Here is a 22,475-nt window from a genome sequence, read left to right as displayed (position 1 = left end):
TTCTACAGCCACAATTTATTCAGTTAGATTGTATTTCTTTTTATTTATTTAGCACATATTCATTATAATAGTAATGATTACTGATATGCCATTTCACACGTCTGCAAATTATAAAATAGAATTAATATAAAGACAATAAACAACAATAAAGTAAATAAAAGTAATAGGACGAAAAAAGATAATAGAATAAACAAAATGAGAGACTTTTGTTGATATATTTACAGTACACTGTTTATTTAGGGCCAAAAATGTTTTAGTTTTTGTTGTGTGTAATATTAGCAGTTGGCTAATGGGACTCCTTTTGGAGATCACTGTTTCAGTATTAACAATTATGAAATCAGGAAATAAAATACTAAAGTGGGCTTGCATATTATGATGGAATTTTCCAGGTAATACAATCTCATGTTTACATTTTAGAGAGATACTGTTTTTGTTAGGATGCAATATCAGGTATGTTTCATCTTACTTTCAACTTTGAAAGTATATTTAGAATTGATATACATCTTGTTATTTTATATGTAGCTCTCAGTACATCCGAACTGCAAGTAGGAATAAAATAATTTATTTTAGGGGGAACAAACAATGAACAGAAGCTACAGAATTTATATTACTACCTACCTTTAACATAAGGTATATTAGCAAATGTTGATGGCACATCACATTAGAGGGAAATAAAAAAAGTTAAATCTCCAAAGTGTGAAAGGACCAGTGGGGAAATTACCACCAGAAAACCATGATGGGATAACAATTACTCAGATCATTCTTCATTTTTAAGCACCAGTCATATAGGTGGACGTACTTTTTAGACGCCAATATTTCCATATTAAACATACTTTTTAAAATTGGTCTTTTGTAATATATTTTTTTGAGACACTGAAGCTTAAGGTCTTAATTAAATGTAAGCCATTATCATTATAATTAGAAGAAATCAAATAAATCAAGACATGAAATGTTGCATTCTGTGTGTAATGGATCTATATAATGTGTTATTTCCACTTTTTGAATTGAATTACTGACATACAGTGGTGGGATGTAACTAAGTACATTTACTCAAGTACTGTACTTAAGTACAATTTTGAGGTACTTGTACTTTACTTGAGTATTTCCATTTTCTGTAACTTTATACTTCTACTCCACTACATTTAGCTGACAGCTTTAGTTACTTTTCAGGTCGAGATTTAACGCAAAAAATGTGATTAATTTAGAGTGATTAGACTCATAACAGTATATTAAGTAGTTTAAATGAGCCCTGGCTTAAGAAAATTAAAAGGCTGTTTACATAAAAGCATCAATAATAATAATGTAATAATATATTTGGAATATATAAAACAGTCTAAGTGGGTCTATTTTGCATAACAAGTACTTTTACTTTTGATACTTCAAGTGCATTTTGATGCTGATACTTTTGTACTTTTACTTCAGTAAGTTTTGAATGCAGGACTTTTACTGTAGTGGAGTCATTTCACAGTTTGCTATTAGTACTTTTACTGAAGTAAGGGATCTGAATACTTATTCCACCACTGCTGACATAAATAAACTTTCTATGATATTCTAATGTATTGAGATGCTCCTGTATACTGGAAGGAAACACAGACACAGATTTCATCACATAATGGCTGACAACATTTATTCTCATCACAATGCCACAGCAAACAAACAGATATCAGCAGTGCAGAGCGTTCTACCAGTGTTTCTCTCTAGTTCTACTGTTCCTCTGAGCTTCACTCACACAGGAAGAATACATGGGATGATTCTGCAGGTTCGTCTATTTCCTGGTCCCCAATTTAGCCTTTTGGTCAGTGCTTAAACTGTATTACAGCTGATCCAGCGTATCATAACGACATGTATGTTTCAGTTTATGTCATAAAGTAAAGACCAATCAAATCATTGTGTTTAAGCAGGGAATTATCAAAATAAAGTGCACATTATATGTCTGTGTGGGTGCAAGGTTGTGATGACAGTAACAGTAAATGACCTGGTGGTAACTGAACAGCACATGATAGATGTGTACTCTAGCTCAGCCGGGGTCAGGGGTCAGGGGTCAGGGGTCAGAGGTCAGGGGTCGGGGGAGTCTATTTCTTGGCTTTGCCCTGAGCCGCCACAGCTTCCATGGCTTTCTTGACGGTCTCCTCGTCTCCCAGGAACTGCATGGGTCCTAAAGGCTTCAGGTTCTTGTCCAGCTCGTAGACGATGGGGATTCCTGTCGGCAGGTTGAGCTCCATGATGGCCTCCTCAGACATACCTGGACACAGAAACACACACGCAGAGTTATAACCTACATAGAAAAGACTTTATCATCTACATAGAGAAGACTTACAATCATCTGATCAGTTTGAGACAATACACTTTTATTTCAAGCAGTGTGTCCAGAGGTAATATATACACTAAAAGTTTTAGAACACCCCAATTTTTCTAGTTTTTTATTGAAATTCATAGCCTGGCTAACACCTTGGTGGACACCTGGCTAGCCTTGGTGTCCAGACCAAATCTCATTTGAGATTTGGTACTTGGTACCAAATGTTATTTGGTACATACCAGCCATTCATTTCTCCGTAGAGGAGGTGTGGTTTACGATCCTCCGGAGCCGTTTATTGGACGCTTAGAATGTCTATCAAAGCGTCTGTAGGTAGCTCTTAGCCAATCAGATCAGTTATACCAGATGACGTAGTAGAGCAACAGAGATGGATGTTTGTTGTGTGTGTGTCTGTGAGAGAGTGTTGCTGCTGCTTTGCTTCTCCAGTTCTCGCTTTCTGCAAGATTATTTATTTTCACGCTTTATTCCCCCTCATGTCATTCAGCCACACATCCACTGATTTTATGGGCAATAAACAAGCTGCTGGGGGTCTCTGGGGGCTCCGCTGTCCCCCGGCTCGGAGCCAGATCACCGGCGGTCTCGCCGGTGCGGCGCTACGAGCCGGTGCTACCGGCGATCTGGCTCCAAGCCGCGGGACAGCGGAGACGCCGAGAGACCTATCGCCTTTCAACTTTCGCTCTAAACTATTTAAAACACCATCTGCAGCTAAAGAGAGTTTCGCGTCTGCAGCAGCCATGTTGGATCCGGAAAGCTTCCAAGTGCCGAGTAGTACGCGTCATCGTCTATCTATCTATCTATCTATCTATCTAGAAACAAGTCTCCTGTGTTTCTCACCCTCCAGGTGCTTGACGATGCCCCGGAGACTGTTGCCGTGGGCAGCGATCAGCACTCTCTTCCCGTCTTTGATCTGAGGGACGATCTCTTCGTTCCAGAAGGGCAGAGCTCTGGCGATGGTGTCCTTCAGACTCTCACAGCTGGGCAGCTGCTCCTCCGTCAGCTCCGCGTAGCGCCGGTCCTACAACACCAGAGGTTATAGTTATAGTGGTCAGTTGTGTTTTAGCTCACACTGTTGTCATGGAGACGTTAAGGAGAAGGACCCGTCACCTTGCTGATGTTCTGGTAGTAGTCGTGGCCCTCGTCCATGGGGGGGGGAGGCGTGTCGAAGGAGCGCCTCCAGATCTTGACCTGGGCCTCTCCGTGTTTCGCCGCCGTCTCAGCCTTGTTGAGCCCCGTCAGGCCACCGTAGTGGCGCTCGTTGAGCCTCCAGGTCCGCTGGACCGGCAGCCACATCTGGTCGATGCTGTCCAGGACAAACCACAGCGTGCGGATGGCTCTCTTCAGGACCGAGGTGTAGCAGATATCAAACTCATAGCCAGCATCTGAGGAGAGTCAGAGACATTAAAACATGGTTAATGTGAATATTCACTGATGCTTCAGACAGAGAGAGAGGTAAAATAAGGAGGGCTGGGCAATATGGACATAAAGTCATATCCCCATATACACTACCGGTCAAAAGTTTTAGAACACACCAATTTTTCCAGTTTTTTATTGAAATTCAAGCAGTTCAAGTCAAATGAACAGCTTGAAAGGGTCCAAAGGTAAGTGGTGAACTGCCAGAGGTAAATAAAAAAAGGTAAGCTTAACCAAAACTGGAAAATAATGTACATTTCAGAATTATACAAGTCGGCCTTTTTCAGAGAACAAGAAATGGGTTAACAACTTAACTCTATGGAGTCTTGGGCTATTTTGTCCATTTTTGAATTCTTTTCATGTCTTTGTAAGTCATTTTGTGTCTTTTTTGGTCATTTTGTGTCTTTTGGTGTCTTTTTTTGTCATTTTGTGTCTTTTTTTGTCATTTTGTGTCTTTTTTTGGTCATTTTGTGTCTTTTTTTAGTCCTTTAGTCCAACATAAAATGTGATTTTGAATCTTTTTTTACTTTCAAAACACTATCATGCTCAATAAAGAATTTTAAATGTTGCAAATGTGCATTAATTTCAGAGTACACTGAGACATTAAACTGCATCATTTCCAATTAAATTCTGGAAAAGTTGATGTGTTCTAAAACTTTTGACCAGTAGTGTATTTAGGATGAATATCGATATACATCCCGATATCTTTAGAGAGCAAATGTTCAGTTAAAGCCAAATATGACATGTCACAAGTAGTTTTAGTGAAACCGTTTATTTAAGTGAACATAAATACTGTATAACAACAGGAGAACCTTTTTTAAAAAGATCAAAGCTCCATAAAGTGCACATTTAAATAAAAAAATATCTTAAATAAAAATAGCCTAAGAAATAAAATGGGCCAATCTTTTTTTGAAATAACATTTTTCTATGAGAAAAGACTAACGAACATTACAAAAGAACTAAATATGACAAACCCTGTAAGGGCAGCATTAATATATAACGAAAGAAAAAAAATAACTATATTGGCATATGTGATATGGTCTAATTCTATATCACATTTAAAATATATATCGATATATTTTTTATATTGATATATCACCAGCCCTACAAATAACCATGTTTTTTGTTACTTGCGAGGGGAATAAAAGCAGCATTATGTATTGTTTCTCTTCCAACATTTAGATATATATTTGCTTTTGCTTGGTCAGGGGACTCAGGCAGCCTGAGGCCTGCAGGGTGGTTCCTGCAGAGGATTTCTGGGTCACAGAAAAACAACAGGGACTGTGTCACACAGACAGAAATACATAGAATTAAACCATCCTGGCCTTGCCCACCTTCCTCTACATAAAACTGCAAAATCCAGCACAATGAATTGCAACATTTCACGCATTTCTCTTCACAGCATCTCTACTGATAACTAAAGCATTCGTCCTCAGAGATCTGGCCTTGTGCTGCATTATTCCTCAGATCTGAAGGATTTTATCAAGATGTCAGCATTTATATAGACAGTCTGTCTACTGACAGTTACATTGTGGCTCAGTCTTCATCTTTCTGTTGAACATATAACATCCAAGTTAGTATGTTTAGTAAAGGAAATGTATATCTTTAAAATGTTCCCACATTCCAGTAAAATATCATCTCTTCCCAACACCTTCTCTAGTGTTAAGCTTTCCCCACAACTGTATTATACATTTTATATAATTTAATTTAATGCATATATCTAAGGCAAATAATACCTTAAATAAAGAGCATATGACAAGGGCCAGAGTCCTGACTAGAGGTGTGGGACACATGTGCTCAAGGGAAACTCTGACTGATGACTTATCAAACCATCTGAAACATCTAAATCCTCCTAGAAAAGTGAAAACTCTCCAGTTTGGTATTGTTCCAAGGTCTAACAGCAAGAATCCAGCCTAGTAATGCTCTCTCTCTCCCTCTCTCTCTCTCTAATGTAAACTCTCTCTCTCATATTTTAATGTCACAGTTTGCTTATTTGAGATGTAAACAATAAAGTTTGCCATTCTTAGTGTGATAAATGTTTTATCCGTAGCATATTTGTTATCTACTAAAACGGCTGGTACTCTAGTGTGATGACAAATGTGACCAAATGTCATGAAAAGGCATTAAATCCTTCAGAGCAGTGCAGTGTAGCGACCTTTTCCCATTAAACACACACATGGTGCTCTATACACAGCATTTTTTTTTTCATTTTTGCATCTCTCTCTCTCTCTCTCTCTCTCTCCCTGGTCTGGTGTCGCAGTGGGCCCTCTACTACCTGTTCCTCTATCCGCCAGAGTTGCATAATAAGCACTGGCTTGCATTAATCCAATGACCGAGAGAGATCCAGATTAGGGCCCTAACACCACAACATGATCCGGTATCCGGTACCTTTCAGGGCCTGCCCGCCCCTCTTGGCCTCGTGCTCTCCGGTCTCACTCAGGTCCGCGTCAAACCAGCCGCAGAATCGGTTCTCCTGGTTCCAGCAGCTCTCTCCATGGCGGATCAGGACCAGCTTGTAGGCAGCCATCCTCACACCGATGCCCTCTGCGCTGTATTTCCGGGAAGTGTGTGGTGAGTGAGTCTTCTTATAACGCGACAGAAGAGTCCGCAGATGCGTCCTGGTGTCGCCGCAACTCCAAATCCGGCTGCAGAGACGCGGGCGCAGTATTTTGGAGAGCTGGAGGAGAGTTTTTGGGTAGAGTTGGTCTGCCTGTCTGAACTTGACAGATCTCACGACACAAACGCTCTTCCTGCTGCTTTCAGCCAATAAGAGAGCGAGCTGAGTGCGCCGGAGGAGGAGGAGGAGGAGGAGGAGGAGGAGGAGGAGGAGGAGGATGATGATGATGCGCACAGCGGCACGTCCACCCGGCCAGCAGGCCTCCTGCTGCATCATATGGAAACCTGCCATGATACATTATACAGTGGTGGAAGAAGTATTCACATGTTCTGGAAAGATATTTGTAACTTCCTTTTTTTTTCAATTGAACCTAATTTGTCCCTTTGTTTTGAAAATATACTGTTTGGTTTCACTGACTTCCCATACACACAAAAAAAATCAATATTACATTATAAATCTAATTACACTATTGGCAAAATATCACATACATAAATCTCGATACACAAAAAAAAATCCCCTCTTTTCTATATTTATAAGTGAAACCAAGCAGTATATTAATTCTATTAAAGACTCTACTAATTTGAAAGCTGCTAAAACTCTGAATATTTGTAATTTTTATAATATTTTTGTATGACAACCTCTTTATGATTTATTGAAACCCCCTGGCGACGTTCTGATGTATTTTTTTGTATTACACCCCAACCAACTGCCTTAATAAAGTTTATTTAAAAAAAAAAAAAAAAAAAAAGAAGTATTCAGATCCCGTACTTAAGTAAAAGTACTAATACCACACTATGAAATGACTCCACTACAAGTAAAAGTCCTGCAATCAAAACTTACTTAAGTAAAAGTACAAAAGTATCAGCATCAAAATGTACTTAAAGTATCAAAAGTAAAAGTACTTGTTGTGCAGAATGAACCCACTCAGATTGTTTTATATATTCTAAATATATTATTACATTATTTGTATTGATGATTTTATGTAAGCAGGGTTTTAATTTTGTAAAGACATGGCTCATTTAAGTATTTAATATACTGTTATAAGATTTGATAAAATAAAAAAAAGTCTAATCACCTTAAATTGATCATTTGTTTTATGTTAAATCTGGACCTGTAAAGTAACTAAAGCTGTCTAAAGCTAAATGTAGTGGAGTAAAAAGTACAATATTTGCCTCTAAATGTAGTGGAGTAGAAGTATACATTTAGAGAAAATAGAAACACTCAAGTTAAGTACAAGTACCTCAAAATTGTACTTAAGTACAGTACTTGAGTAAATGTACTTAGTTACTTTCCACCACTGCATTTATACAGAACATGGTTACATCAGCATGCATCATGATCATCACGTTAACTGGAAAATATATATAATATACTAGTAGACACCAGAGGGACTCATTGGTCTGCAGGTCACATGTCAGTCTTGGTGCACAAGTCCCAAACTTTTATTTTTTTTTATTTTTTTTATATTATTATTATTGCAAGGCTTCTTACTTTCACAAACATAATGAGTCATTTCGTTTTCTTTACAAAATTGTACCTTGCATCCCCCCCCCCCCCCCCCCCCCTTTTTTTTTCAAGGTATATATTCACAAAGTAAATAACAAAAACATAGGGTAAACAGACAAACATATATACAAGGCTAACTGGTATTACCCAAATGAGGATCTCTAAGAAAAGAAATAAACAACAAACTAATGACACAAAACAAACAAAACAAAAAAAACAAAAAAAAGGGTAATAATATAATGAAAAAATAAGCGGTGGTGCATGTATGCGTGTTCATGAATCTGTGTGTGTGTGTGTGTGTGTGTGTGTGTGTGTGTGTGCGTGTGAGTGTTAGTGTTGGGGTGGAGTTATTTGTGACTCGAATCTGACCGAGTCTCAGTTGTGTAACTCAGGTTCACATCTCACAATACACATGTTCAAATCCCAGTCAGTTATAAGACGTCAAACACACAATACAGATGATATTTACTTTTTTACTTTCTATCTATCGGTGGCCTTGTTTTCCTTCTCTCTCTCTCAAACACGGCTGCAGACACTAGAACTGTAGATTTTAACACTGAACCTGGATCAGACAGACATAAAAATAGGAAAACACATGATTATTACAAAAATTATCACGTTTATTGTGAGGCATAAACAGAGCAAAACACTATAAAACAGCTTGAGAGACTATTATCTTTTGGTAATGAAGACTCATTGACTTGTGACTTGGACCCTCCAGCTATGACACACACTGACTCTGGAACTCTTTGGATTTTCAAAGTATTACTCAAAGATGACCTTTGACCTTCCAACGGAGGGTGGAGTAGCACATTTTTTATATCCATACTCACTGGCTTGAAACTAGAGGAAGTCATTGAAGACTAACCGATGGCAAAGGTAAAGTTAAAAGAACAATATTTTTTTTAATTTTGCTTTAAAAAACAAAAACAAAACTGAAGCCACCAGCTCTTTTAGACGTGAAATAAAATGACTTAATAATATGTTGATATCAACATTTAATGATTACATTTTGTTTAATTTATTTGGGGAAGTTTTAAAATAGGGTGTAAACACACCTTGGAGTTGATCAGATCATGATTTTACCCCTTTAAAATAATCACTTCTTTGACAATTTTCCACATTGATAGTCATCAGATAAGAACCCAGCAAAGAAGAGCTAGAGGGAGATTGTTTAGTTATCACTTTAGTTTATCAGTGTTTTATTGTTGACACTAATATTGGTAACCCTTTATTTTGAAGGTGTCTACATAAGAGTGACATGAGCGTGTCATAAACATGACATGGGATGTGTCATGAGCATTAATGACACTTTGAAGTAACATTAATGCTCATGATACTTGTCATGTCATGTTTCTGACAGGCTTGTGTGACTCTTCAAAATAAAGTGTTACCATATCTTATTTAAGTCACAAAGGCATGTTCAAAAAATTAAGTCAACAAAGTAATTTATTTATTTAAGTTACATAATTTACACACAGTGTTATTACTATGCCAATAGCCATCCTTTGTTACATCTTTTTGAGTGAAATGATCAATAAATGCCATATGTTACACTTTTGGTTAAGTTTTTTGTGTTTCCTGTAAAACTTGAAAAAATGGGTTAGGCCATAATTTTAACAGGGTGACGATCATAGACATATATATATATATTTATTATATATATATATATACATATATATATGTATATATGTCTATGAGGGTGACGGTATGGCGTTAATGAATTGATTTCTATGGTCTCACGTGCCTTCCGTAGGCGGAATGATTGCGTCCAATCAGCGCAAGAGATGAGGTTGTTGACAGGAGTATCTGAATGCTGATTGGTTGAAAATCAAAACACTCATTAAGCCCCGCCTCTTCCCGGAAGCTGACAGTCAGCTGACTTTTCTTTTTTTCTCCCGTGTTTCCTTGTTAGCCAGCGTCACAACTAGCCAACAAAACAACCGTCCCACTTTCTTTCCCTCTTCTATTTTGTCCTCTTTTCTCTTTCCTCTCTTTCTCTTCTTCCTCCAGGAGTTAAAGCAACTCCTCATCCTCATCCTCCTCCTCCTCCGCAGTCATGGACGAGACGAGTCCGCTCGTCTCTCCGCTCCGGGACTCCGGTGATTTCAGCTACTGTCCCGCGGAGCCCCCCAGCCCCCGGGGCGGCTTCGGGAGCACCCCGGGCTCGGTGGTGCGCATCCCGGCAGGCAGTCCGGGGCGCAGCCGGGAGAGGCAGCCGCTCCTGGACCGGGATCGTGGGAGCTCGCCGCGGGAGCCGCACCGGAACGAGTTCCCGGAGGATCCCGAGTTCAGAGAGATCATCCGGAAGGCCGAGCGAGCCATCGAGGAGGGGATCTACCCGGAGAGGATCTACCAGGGATCCAGTGGGAGCTATTTTGTCAAAGACTCACAGGGGGTAAGAAGAGATGCCACTTATATCTACTGATTACACACAGCTGCTGCCATGTCACGGTCCTATGAGCGGTCTTAGCTCTGTGAAGTCTTGTGTGTCGTATGAGTGTTTTGATAAAGTGGCTCCTGAAATCAAAAGGCCTCCAGCAGCCTGGATGACTGGGCAAATAGGCTGCAAGGCATCAAAACACAACACGAGCCTGCAGGTTAAACTTAGACACAACCGAGCTGTAAACAACAGATTCTTTCAATACAAAATAACACAATGCAACGTTATAATGCACTATAATGACAGTGTTAATACTACAACTAATGGCAGCTGTGTTGTTTCTGTTGGTGACCCTGCCAGCTGGTTCCTGTCTTTACTGTCTCACAGAACACTTTTACACTGGAGCCGCATGATTTGCAATTATATATATATATTTTTTTTCAACAATATATTTATTAGAGTTTTGACATAGATATACAAAGTACATAGACAAACATATTCAAACGCTATACAAACATTGGGTACATTCAATAAGAGCACTTGAGTCCATGAGAGCTAACCGAGCTGTAAACAACAGATCCTTTGAATACAAAATTAAATTAAATTCAATTCAACTTTATTTATAGAGCGCATTTCATGCACAAGGCAGACTCAATGTGCTTCACAATACACATAATTACGGTTAAAAACAACAACAACAACAACAAAAAACACAGAAAAATCAAACAACAATCGATTACAAATTAATTGAAGAGTGCAGGTAGACAAGCTATTCCATATTCACCACATACACACTGACTTACTCACACATGTGCACCCACTCCCACAACCACACATGCACACAGTTCAACCAAATGCTGTAGAGAAAAGATAGGTTTTTAATCTGTTTTTAAAAATGGCTACTGATGTGGCATGTTTAACTGTGTCAAAAGAATACAATGCAACGTTATAATGCATGACAGAGTGAATACTACAAGTAATGAAGCTGTGTTGTTTCTGTTGGTGACCCTGCAGCTGGTTCCTGTCTTTACTGTCTGACTGAACACTTTTACACTGGAGCCGCATGATTTGCAATTATATTTGACTGATATTTCACTTCTGATACTCCATCATTATTCTTATTTTCATTTAAAATGATGTTAAATGGCCATGGTGTGATTTGTTTTGGTAATATTTTTTGCCTGTAACAAGTATTACTCCTCCTATAATTTGGATTTTGCACTAGTCAGTATTTAAATAAAACTGATCAATTGTACAGCCATAGTTTACACTATTAAAGCCATTAAGATATAGATACATAAATTGCATATACGCTACTGGTCAAAAGTTTTAGAACACACCAACTTTTCCAGAATTTAATTGAAAATGATGCAGTTTAATGTCTCAGTGTACTCTGTTGGACTAAAGGACTAAAAAAAGACACAAAATGACCAAAAAAAGACACAAAATGGCTAAAAAAAGACACAAAATGACCAAAAAAAGACACAAAATGACTAAAAAAAGACACAAAATGACTTACAAAGACATGAAAAGAATTCAAAAATGGACAAAATAGTCCAAGACTCCATAGAGTTAAGTTGTTAACCCATTTCTTGTTCCCTGAAAAAGGCCTACTTGTATAATTCTGAAATGTACATTATTTTCCAGTTTTGGTTAAGCTTACCTTTTTTTATTTACCTCTGGCAGTTCACCACTTACCTTTGGACCCTTTCAAGCTGTTCATTTGACTTGAACTGCTTGAATTTCAATAAAAAACTGGAAAAATTGGGGTGTTCTAAAACTTTTGACCGGTAGTGTATTTCATTAAAACATTATACAACATTTACATTCACTTTTTAGTATTTTAACCTCTTGATCCAGTTGTTAGCTCACCCTGAAATGCTTCTAGCATCAGTGTGACTGCAGGTGTTCACACCTGTCTGTTAGTGAAATCTCTGACCAGCTGTCACTATAATGTCAACAATAACAGCGTCCCAGTAAGATGCTTGTCTACATGCTTTCTGCTCGCTCTCCTGTTTTTTTCTTGCCGTTCCCCTGATTGAAAGTCTGGACAGAGAACAAAGTCTTAACTATCTAATCAAACAGAAAAGGCTGAGCTCACGTCTGTCTGGCTTATTGAGCGCTTGAAATTACTTTATTTTACCACACAAGGACAGCTATAAAGCATTTCTTCCCATTTGTCCCTCTCGACACTGTCTCCTGACTCTAATCATGCAGATTAATGGCGGTAAAGTTTGATCTAATGGAGCCGACCAGTAAAAGTCTTGCACAACTCCCAGACGATGTCCTCACACTGTGTCCTCTATCGACAGAGCGGTGATTAGCCCATTTCAATAAAAAAAAAAAAAAGGAAGTGTGTCTTTGGACTTTGTGGCCGGATTATCACAAATTTCACTCGTTGCAATCGAAGTCTGTTCAAGACAAGATAATCCTTTTTATGTGCCACTTTCTACACTCACTAAAGGCTTACCAAACAGAAAAATGTATTCTGGGCTGTGAGCTTTTCATCCAGTGACCTGCTTCCTCTGCCCCCCTCCTTCACTCCCGTTTCTTCAGTTAGTCACCAGTGTGCTTAGTAGTCATGTGCTCGCTCTGTGAGGATATAATTCCCCACGATGACCAAGTTTCATCATGTAATCGGTGTGTAAGTGTGTGTGTTTATGCGTGTGATACGCGCGTAATGCAACATGTGATTTCTAAATACAACTTTAAAGTGACACCACGCCCCAAATCTATCTTTTGCTGATCAAACGCTCGACCCCTCGAGGCTTTAAGGCTTTAAGGACAGTTTGTAGTTTCACTTTTTACAGAGCACGGTGGCTGTGGACAACCAATAACCACTAACCACGGTCCTCGTAAACACGGAGGGCAAACCTGGAAAACTGTCCTCACACACAGAACAAGCAGTGAGATCTGCATTGGCACACACTACCGGTCAAAAGTTTTAGAACACCCCAATTTTTCCAGTTTTTTATTGAAATTCAAGCAGTTCAAGTCAAATGAACAGCTTGAAAGGGTCCAAAGGTAAGTGGTGAACTGCCAGAGGTAAATAAAAAAAGGTAAGCTTAACCAAAACTGGAAAATAATGTACATTTCAGAATTATACAAGTAGGCCTTTTTCAGGGAACAAGAAATGGGTTAACAACTTAACTCTATGGAGTCTTGGGCTATTTTGTCCATTTTTGAATTCTTTTCATGTCTTTGTAAGTCATTTTGTGTCTTTTTTTGGTCATTTTGTGTCTTTTTTTAGTCATTTTGTGTCTTTTTTTTGTCATTTTGTGTCTTTTGGTGTCTTTTTTTGTCATTTTGTGTCTTTTTTTGGTCATTTTGTGTCTTTTTTAGTCCTTTAGTCCAACATAAAATGTGATTTTGAATCTTTTTTTTTACTTTCAAAACACTATCATGCTCAATAAAGAATTTTAAATGTTGCAAATGTGCATTAATTTCAGAGTACACTGAGACATTAAACTGCATCATTTTCAATTAAATTCTGGAAAAGTTGGTGTGTTCTAAAACTTTTGACCAGTAGTGTATATCACATCCAACATCTGTCTGCTTGGAATCTTTACATGTAAACTATTAATTCAAAATCAATCCAGTGTTTCTGAGGATGGATACAGTATCCCAGAAACATAATATTGCAGTCCTCTTTCATACAGCCCTCCTAGAACCAAACCTTCCTTTCTGCTCTATTCCTAAATGTTCCTTTCCTAACTCCCTAAGGGTTCCTTACCTCTGTCTGCTCTCTGTTTCCTTCCACAGAAAATCATTGGCGTGTTCAAACCTAAGAATGAGGAGCCTTACGGCCAGCTGAACCCTAAGTGGACTAAATGGCTCCAGAAGCTGTGCTGTCCCTGCTGTTTTGGCCGCGACTGTCTGGTCCTGAACCAGGGTTACCTGTCGGAGGCCGGGGCCAGCCTCGTAGACCAGAAACTGGAGCTCAACATCGTTCCACGGACCAAGGTACCAACACACGGTGCTGCCGCCGCATTACAACAGCTACAAACCATTTTGCAAATTCCCTTTTTCTGAATCAGTCTGTTGCTCTTTAGGTGGTGTACCTGGCCAGTGAAACATTCAACTACAGTGCCATAGACAGAGTGAAGTCTCGAGGAAAGAGGCTCGCCCTGGAGAAGGTCCCGAAAGTGGGCCAGCGGTTCCATAGGATTGGACTGCCACCCAAGGTAATCTAACCAACTGTTGTATTACTCAGGGGATTGATTTCTGTGATTGATTTGTGTTTTTTTCGGGGCTTTTGTTAAAAAAATACACCCCCAAGCAACAAAAAGACCAAGTCAGTTTATGTGAAGGGTTTAAGGAGGGATTCTTTCTTTAACTCTGTTTAGTGCATCAAAGGGAAAGGTCAAATGTATTGAGGTGGACTTATATGAGGTACTTATTTATAGTCAGTGTATTACCAGTAGATGGCGGTTAGCATGACGCAGAAGCTAAGCGTTGTACTGCTGTACAGGGGAAGCAGCTAAATGCATTTTAGCCGCCTAAAAAAAAATAAAAAAAATCAATATCAGTGTAAGTGTACGTTGTATTAGATAATTTAACCTTGCTGTCCGAGAGCCTTGTTTAAGGTTTCATGTGAGGGGAACTGGAACTGTTCTTTGTTCTCTTCAAAACCACCAGGCTTCTATGACAGAAACTTTAACTTTACCTTGCAGAACCCAGGACCTGGTCTACCACTGCCTCTTTCACTTAGTTAGTGTTATTGTAAACTAACCCTCTAAGGCACCAAAGTCACACAATAACACAAACTAACTAACTGGTTGAGGCAGTGGTAGATTGACAACTTCAGTGTTCTGTAAGTAAAAAACTTCACTTCATAAGTAGTATAACGTAACTTAAACAGATTTTTTTGCTAAAAACATTTTGCTGCTGCTTTGCTAAGCTGCCATCTATTGTAGGTAATACACTGAATCTGAAAATCTGTACTATCCCTTCAAGGAAAAACAAATTATAATATTTAAAATGTATTATTAATTCAGAGAATACATTCAAATTCAAAATTACTTTATTCATCCCTGAGGGGAAATTCAGTTAGTTTGGTAACTCTGTTAGAATGAGACAGCCTGGTGGCTGTAGGAGAGAAGGATCTTTTTTATTTTCTCTCCGTCCTGCAACAGTGAGAAAAGAGCCGTCCACTGCTGATTTTTTGGTCCATGAACCTGCGGAAATCTATGTTCATCACAGGTGTTCAGTAGGAGATAGTTCTTGTCTCCAGTCACTGAAGGCTTTTATCAGATCCCTATATTCAGATTCCTGTCCATTCATGATACACGCCACAATAGCAGGGTCGTCCGAGTACTTCTGGATGCGGCAGGACTCAGAGTTGTATTTGAAGTCGGCTGTGTACAGTGTGAACAGGAGTGGAGCCAGAACAGTACCCTGTGGAGCCCCTGTACAGTGTGAACAGGAGTGGAGCCAGAACAGTGCCCTGTGGAGCCCCTGTGTACAGTGTGAACAGGAGTGGAGCCAGTACAGTGCCTTGTGGAGCCCCTGTACAGTGTGAACAGGAGTGGAGACAGAACAGTGCCTTGTGGAGCCCCTGTACAGTGTGAACAGGAGTGGAGCCAGAACAGTACCCTGTGGAGCCCCTGTACAGTGTGAACAGGAGTGGAGCCAGAACAGTGCCTTGTGGAGCCCCTGTACAGTGTGAACAGGAATGGAGCCAGAACAGTGCCTTGTGGAGCCCCTGTGCTGCTCATTAATGTCCCAGAAACACAGTTCCCCAACCTGACATACTGTTTCCTTCCTGTCAGCTAATCTGTGATCCAGGAGATGAAGGAAAGATCCTCTCCATCTCTGTCAGCTTGTTTCTGAGTATGTTGTGTTGTGCTTTATGTGCTGTGTCTAACATAAAGACCCTGATTTGCTGCTGCTCCACCAGGTCGGCTCCTTCCAGCTCTTTGTTGACGGGTACAAGGATGCAGATTTCTGGCTGCGGAGGTTTGAAGCGGAGCCTCTGCCTGAGAACACCAACCGGCAGCTCCAGCTGCAGTTCGAGCGGCTCGTCGTCCTCGATTACATCATCAGGAACACAGGCACGTAGTCAGGGCTGGGTTATAGGTATAGAGAATAAACTCAGCAGCAAGGTTATTATAGTTAACGAAAACTAACGAAATAACGAAAACTACATTTTCGTTAACTGAAATAAAAATAAAAACTAGAGTTTTTAAAAAAACGATAACTAACTGAAACTGTATTTTGTGGTTACAAAACTAAATAAAATTATAGTGAAAATGTCCTTAGTTTTCGTTTTTGTTAACTTTTTTCATTCATAATTCAGTGTTTCTATTTGAACATGCAACACATGGTGAATATGTTTACTGAGACCGGGATGTTTACACTAGAACCAAAATTCAAAACACCAGAACTGTAAGAGTTAATAACCTTATTGGGGCTGAGATGATAAACCAAAGGAAATAAAGGAAACATTTATTATGACCTCTTTGAATCTGGCACCCAACACATAGCCCATTACAAAAAAACTAAAACTAACACTAAAACTAATAAAAACTAAACTAAAACTAAGCATTTTCAAAAAATAAAAAGTAAACTAAAACTAGAAAACTCACTCTAAAAACTAACTAAAACTAACTGAATTTGAAAACAAAAATTCACAACAAAATTAAAACTAAAACTAATGAAAAATCCAAAACTATTATGACCTTGCTCAGCAGAGGTTTATTAGTTTATATATTGTTATTAAGATGTTATACAGTTGGGTACAGTCTTGAATTCATCCATGGAAGTCTGTTTATTTGCTTGTTTTTGAGTCTTGTGTGTATTTTGTATTGTAGACAGGGGAAATGACAACTGGCTGCTGAAGTATGACTGTCCCATGGATCCTGTTGGGAACAGGGTGAGGAACACAGACTCACACATTTAAAAAAACAATTCTGACCCAAATGGTGGAACATGTTTATTTTCTCCCTGTATCTGTCTCCATGTAGGACACAGACTGGGTGGTGGTAAAGGATCCCATCATCAAACTGGCAGCGATAGACAACGGCCTGGCCTTCCCCCTCAAACACCCTGACTCCTGGAGAGCCTGTAAGCATCTTCAGCACAACGCTATTCATGCTTCTGAACAAACCGTAACTCCCTTTTCCAACAGTGTGTCCAGTGAAAGCATCTAAAACATGTCTCCTTTTCTTTCTATTCATCTATTTCATTGCTCTTCTATTCATATCTTTTTGATTGCAAGTGTCTGTACAGCGATTTCAAGCTCTTAACATGTGGTGTAGATAATTATTAAGACACAGTTTGTGTGTCCAATCACCAGACCCCTTCTACTGGGCGTGGCTCTCCCAGGCCAAAGTTCCCTTCTCCCAGGAGATCAGAGAGCTGGTCCTGCCCAAACTCTCAGACCCCAACTTCATCAAAGACCTGGAAGAGGATCTGTACGAATTATTCAAGGTATGGATGGAAGCAGTCAGATTACGTAGAAGTTATGTAAGAGAATGGGATGAGGAAATGAATGCAGACATTTAAACAAGAGATAATATAAGATGGAGATGATTCAGTTCTGTGGCTGTAAACATGATAATATATATATATACACTACCGGTCAAAAGTTTTAGAACAGCCCAATTTTTCCAGTTTTTTATTGAAATTCAAGCAGTTCAAGTCAAATGAACAGCTTGAAAGGGTCCAAAGGTAAGTGGTGAACTGCCAGAGGTAAATAAAAAAAGGTAAGCTTAACCAAAACTGGAAAATAATGTACATTTCAGAATTATACAAGTAGGCCTTTTTCAGGGAACAAGAAATGGGTTAACAACTTAACTCTATGGAGTCTTGGGCTATTTTGTCCATTTTTGAATTCTTTTCATGTCTTTGTAAGTCATTTTGTGTCTTTTTTTGGTCATTTTGTGTCTTTTTTTTTAGTCATTTTGCGTCTTTTGGTGTCTTTTTTGTCATTTTGTGTCTTTTTTTGGTCATTTTGTGTCTTTTTTTTGTCATTTTGCGTCTTTTGGTGTCTTTTTTGTCATTTTGTGTCTTTTTTTGGTCATTTTGTGTCTTTTTTTTAGTCCTTTAGTCCAACATAAAATGTGATTTGAATCTTTTTTTTATTTTCAAAACACGCTCAATAAAGAATTTTAAATGTTGCAAATGTGCATTAATTTCAGAGTACACTGAGGCATTAAACTGCATCATTTTAATTAAATTCTGGAAAAGTTGGTGTGTTCTAAAACTTTTGACCAGTAGTGTATATATATATATACATATACCGGTATATATATATAACATGTGTCTATTGGTCTCTCCGTCCCACAGAAAGATCCCGGCTTCGACAGAGGACAGTTCCACAAACAAGTAGCTGTAATGAGAGGACAGGTGAGTTTTCATGGGTCTAAATGTTCCCTCTTGAATTATTCTCTCTACTTTAAATCCTAAATTCACCCAAAGGTTTTAACTCATAACCCCAAAGCATGTTTTCTTATAATAAATTGCCAAAAATACACCATTTATCATACGCAGAAAATGTAGTAACAAGCATTACAGTCATGGAAAATATATTAGACCATTGTTTTCTTCAATTTCTTGTTCATTTTAATGCCTGGTACAACTAAAGGCACATTTGTTTGGAAAAAAAAATATGATAACAACAAAAATAGCTCATAAGAGTTTAATTTAAGAACTGATATCTGGACATTTTCCATGGCTTTCGTGATAATGATTTTAGTTATTATCAAGGCTTATTATCAAAGCTTTTTAATCGTGAAATTACTCTACAAGAATAACTTTACACACATTTAAAATTTCCCCCAAAATAAACAATTTGCACTAACCAGATCCTGTTAACCCTTTGATGCACAACATGGGTCAAAAATGACCCGCATTCATTCTGTTATTTAATGCTTTCATGTGCTTTATCTTTTTATTCAACTTATTTTATGGTTGAATATTCCAAGTATTTTTCAAATATCTTGTTTTTGATAACAACAGATCATTATACTTAGCTAAATACTTAGCCAAGAAGTTAGCTAAGTAGTTAGCTTAGCAAGCTACTTAGCCAAGAAGTTAGCTAAGAAGTTAGCTAAGTAGTTGGCTTAGCAAGCTACTTAGCTAACTACTTAGCCAAGAAGTTAGCTAAGTAGTTAGCTTAGCAAGCTACTTAGCTAAAAAAAAAAATTGATCTGGGTCATTTTTGACCCATGTTGTGCATTAGAAGAGTAGTGACACAAAAAGGGATTTTATTAAAAAATTAATAAAGGAAAACATAAAATTAGGATGTATGAGGATCAAAAACAAACTAATTGAGGAAAACCTGGAATACTGAATGATGAAAATAATTTATTGCAAAGATATAGAACATAAAAACTCTGTCGGGTCACTTTAGACCATGTTGTGCATCAAAGGGTTAAAAACATCAAATTCTGCACATCAGAAAATCTCTTCCATCAGTAATAGTAATCAAATCAAAGCTTTTTAATAGTGAAATTACTCTACAAGAATGATTTTACACACATTTAAAATTTCCCCCCAAAATAAACAATTTGCACTAACCAGAACCAGATAAATATCTTGTTTTTGATAACAACAGATCATTATACTGAGCTAAATACTTAGCCAAGAAGTTAGCTAAGTAGTTAGCTTAGCAAGCTACTTAGCTAACTACTTAGCCAAGAAGTTAGCTAAGTAGTTAGCTTAGCAAGCTACTTAGCTAAAAAAATGGATACATGTGCAATTTTATTAAAAAATGAATAAAGGAAAACATAAAATTAGGATGTATGATGATCAAAACCTGGAAATACTGAATGATGAAAATAATTTATTGCAAAGATATAGAACATAAAAACTCTGTTGGTTCACTTTAGACCATGTTGTGCATCAAAGGGTTAAAAACATCAAATTCTGCACTCTTCTGCACAACTCTGAAGCCTTGAATGACTCAGCTAAGAGCAACAGTTATGTGAAAGAAATTCTGAGAAATAAGTTTTTTCTTTCTCCTGTTTTTAAGATCCTGAACCTGTGCCAGGCCCTGAAGGACGGTAAAACCCCGCTGCAGCTGGTCCAGATGCCTCCAGTGATCGTAGAAACAGCCAGAGCTCCTCAGAGAGCCAACAGCGAGTCCTACACACAGAGCTTCCAGAGCAGAAGACCTTTCTTCACCTGGTGGTAGGAGCAAAGCAGCCAGGAGGAGGAAGAGGAAGAGGAGGAGAAACAGCAGGAAGAAGGAGCGAGGAGTGTTGATGTGAGGAAGAAGACCGGCCGACTCTGAGAGCTGGTTTCTGTCCCGGAGATGGAAATAATCACCTCCTCTTCTCCTCTTCTCCTCCTCTCCTGGTGGATGTTTGTTGACAGAGAGCGATGGAGAGATGAGGCCAAAAGAGGAAGAATTTCAGAACATTTCTCTCCTGTTTGCCCTCTGTGCCTTGCGTGGATGTCAATGAAGAATTAACGCCTAAAAATGATGAAGATTCTGTACTTTCCTGCGAGAGGAAAAAGGTTTCACAGTGTCAGACTTTTCTTTTGGACTTTTGGGTGCACATTATGTTTGCCAGTCAGAAGCTCCTCGTGTTTCCTTTATGGACGGGAGGTGTTGTTGCATTCCATGTTTTTTTTTTTTTGTCTTCATACCTCTCTGCCTTTTTAATATTCACCTGCATATTCCCTCCCGCGCAGTAAAGCCCTGGGCTGGTGAAGGTGGAAGCAGCGGTGCCACTGGTGAAGAAGAGCATTTTATTTTATTTTTTTAAAACAAATAAGAGAAGTGTTCATTGTGGGGACGTCCTGCAGATTTAGGAACTGGGTTAGTGCGTGTTTACACCGTGACACAAGCCATGTGAACTGGTTTCACACCTACTCAAAGCTCCTCCTAACTGTTCAGATTAGGATCTGCAAGTCATCTGGGTGATGTTAGATAGTGGAGGCACTTTTGGTGAAACACACAAACTGTTTGTTAAGCTGCCTAATGTTTCCTTCTGTCACTGATGAGTTAAATCTCTGGTGAAGAAGCAACAAAACAAGAAGAAAATGTCCAAAAGCTCCTCTTTGATCGGCCATCTTGGTTTCTGTTGACTGTCTGGCTGCTGAGGTGAACCTGAATAAACAACAAAGTAACTTCCTGCTGTACTCGACTGACATGAAATGTATTGTGACAATGCACTGTATAATTTGTATGTAATATTTAATGATAGATTATAATTAAAACATATTACATTAATACAGTTGATGACTCATGTGTTTGTGATGACAACATAATGATGAAACATTCAGGGACCTTCAGGACTTTGCTGTATTCTGTTAATGCACAGTTCTTATAATTAACTGCAGGTGGTTTTAGAAATGTCTCACACTAATATGCTAATGGTAAAAGCTGTTTATATGAACAGTTTTATAACAACAATTGATCAAATTTCTGTTTAATGTGACTCACAGAAAATGTTCACCTGACTCCTTCTCAGTAGAAAAGCTCTAAAAGCTTTAAATCTGTTCAGCACTCAACAGAAGACAGTAAAGAAGTGGATGTGGCTTCTTTTACACCAGTTGGTTTGTGGACTATTACTAAGCTCAGGTTTGGAAGACTACTTAGTGATTGGAACCATTATCCCATTAGGAAAATGTTCACTGAGGTAATAAATCAAATGAGAAGTAGGCTCATTTTCTCATAAACCGTGTTTCCATTAAAGTCAAATCGAATTTTGAAGTGAAGTTTTTAAAAAGAAAATGCGAATTATGGATGTTTCCATCAACTGCAAATAAAAAAAGCTGCATTAACGTATTTTTCATCAGAAGAGGGCAGCGTAACGTATTGCTGTAGAAGAATCTGTCAGTAAACAGTAGAAGAAGAAGAAATTATGCGAGAAAGAAAACTATAAGAAGAAGAGATTGAGCAAGAAAGGGAAAAAAAAGTTGTTTGGGAATCGGCTTTGGACACCATGAGAGAAAATATGTCTTCAGGAGTTGGGCAACTTATAATTGTTCTTTAATGTCACATCATGTTGACTGGCTGAGTGGAAACAGCTGAAAATATGCATTAAAAATGTGTTGATGGAAACACGGCTATTATATAGCCTTCCATATGATCAGACTCCTGATGGTCGCCCCCTGCTGGCCATCAGACAGAATGCAGCCGTAAGGCACTTCCACATCGCTTCACTTCTCAGGCTGGGAGGTTGTGGAGCGTTCAGCAGCTAACAAGTCGTGTTTCATTAGGACTGAAACAGAACTACAAGGAGAGGAGATATCTGACTGGAATTTATCAAGTGAAGCTGATTTGGCCCTAA

At 38.5% G+C, this 22,475-nt stretch overlaps 2 protein-coding genes across 2 annotated transcripts; one reads left to right on the top strand and one right to left on the bottom strand.

The window, feature by feature from the left end:
• Positions 1–1,600: 1,600 nt before the first annotated feature.
• pgam1b (phosphoglycerate mutase 1b) lies at positions 1,601–6,475 on the bottom strand. Its single transcript, XM_059347741.1, has 4 exons — positions 6,113–6,475; positions 3,419–3,693; positions 3,149–3,329; positions 1,601–2,242 (listed from the first exon to the last, which is right to left on the bottom strand). Exons 1-4 carry the CDS (start codon positions 6,249–6,251, stop codon positions 2,073–2,075), a joined length of 765 nt encoding a protein of 254 aa, XP_059203724.1. The 5' UTR covers positions 6,252–6,475; the 3' UTR covers positions 1,601–2,072.
• A 3,263-nt stretch (positions 6,476–9,738) lies between these two features.
• Positions 9,739–21,414, top strand: pi4k2a (phosphatidylinositol 4-kinase type 2 alpha). Its single transcript, XM_059346190.1, has 9 exons — positions 9,739–10,245; positions 13,993–14,193; positions 14,283–14,414; positions 16,130–16,283; positions 17,043–17,104; positions 17,196–17,295; positions 17,528–17,661; positions 18,520–18,579; positions 20,207–21,414. Exons 1-9 carry the CDS (start codon positions 9,907–9,909, stop codon positions 20,366–20,368), a joined length of 1,344 nt encoding a protein of 447 aa, XP_059202173.1. The 5' UTR covers positions 9,739–9,906; the 3' UTR covers positions 20,369–21,414.
• Positions 21,415–22,475: the final 1,061 nt, after the last annotated feature.

This window comes from Centropristis striata, chromosome 1 (assembly GCF_030273125.1).
Source record: "Centropristis striata isolate RG_2023a ecotype Rhode Island chromosome 1, C.striata_1.0, whole genome shotgun sequence".
Classification (NCBI taxonomy): domain Eukaryota; kingdom Metazoa; phylum Chordata; class Actinopteri; order Perciformes; family Serranidae; genus Centropristis; species Centropristis striata.
This window is presented reverse-complemented; position numbering and strand designations above follow the sequence as displayed.

Coding starts and splice junctions, on each gene's coding strand:
- pgam1b (XM_059347741.1), bottom strand. CDS start 6,251: ATGGCTGCCTACAAGCTGGTCCTGATCCGCCATGGAGAGAGCTGCTGG. Junction 3,694..6,112: donor GGGCGGGCAGGCCCTGAAAG/GTACCGGATACC, acceptor GACTCTCCTCAG/ATGCTGGCTATGAGTTTGAT. Junction 2,243..3,148: donor CATCGTCAAGCACCTGGAGG/GTGAGAAACACA, acceptor TTCTGTGTCCAG/GTATGTCTGAGGAGGCCATC.
- pi4k2a (XM_059346190.1), top strand. CDS start 9,907: ATGGACGAGACGAGTCCGCTCGTCTCTCCGCTCCGGGACTCCGGTGAT. Junction 17,296..17,527: donor CCCTGACTCCTGGAGAGCCT/GTAAGCATCTTC, acceptor TCCAATCACCAG/ACCCCTTCTACTGGGCGTGG. Junction 18,580..20,206: donor TAGCTGTAATGAGAGGACAG/GTGAGTTTTCAT, acceptor CCTGTTTTTAAG/ATCCTGAACCTGTGCCAGGC.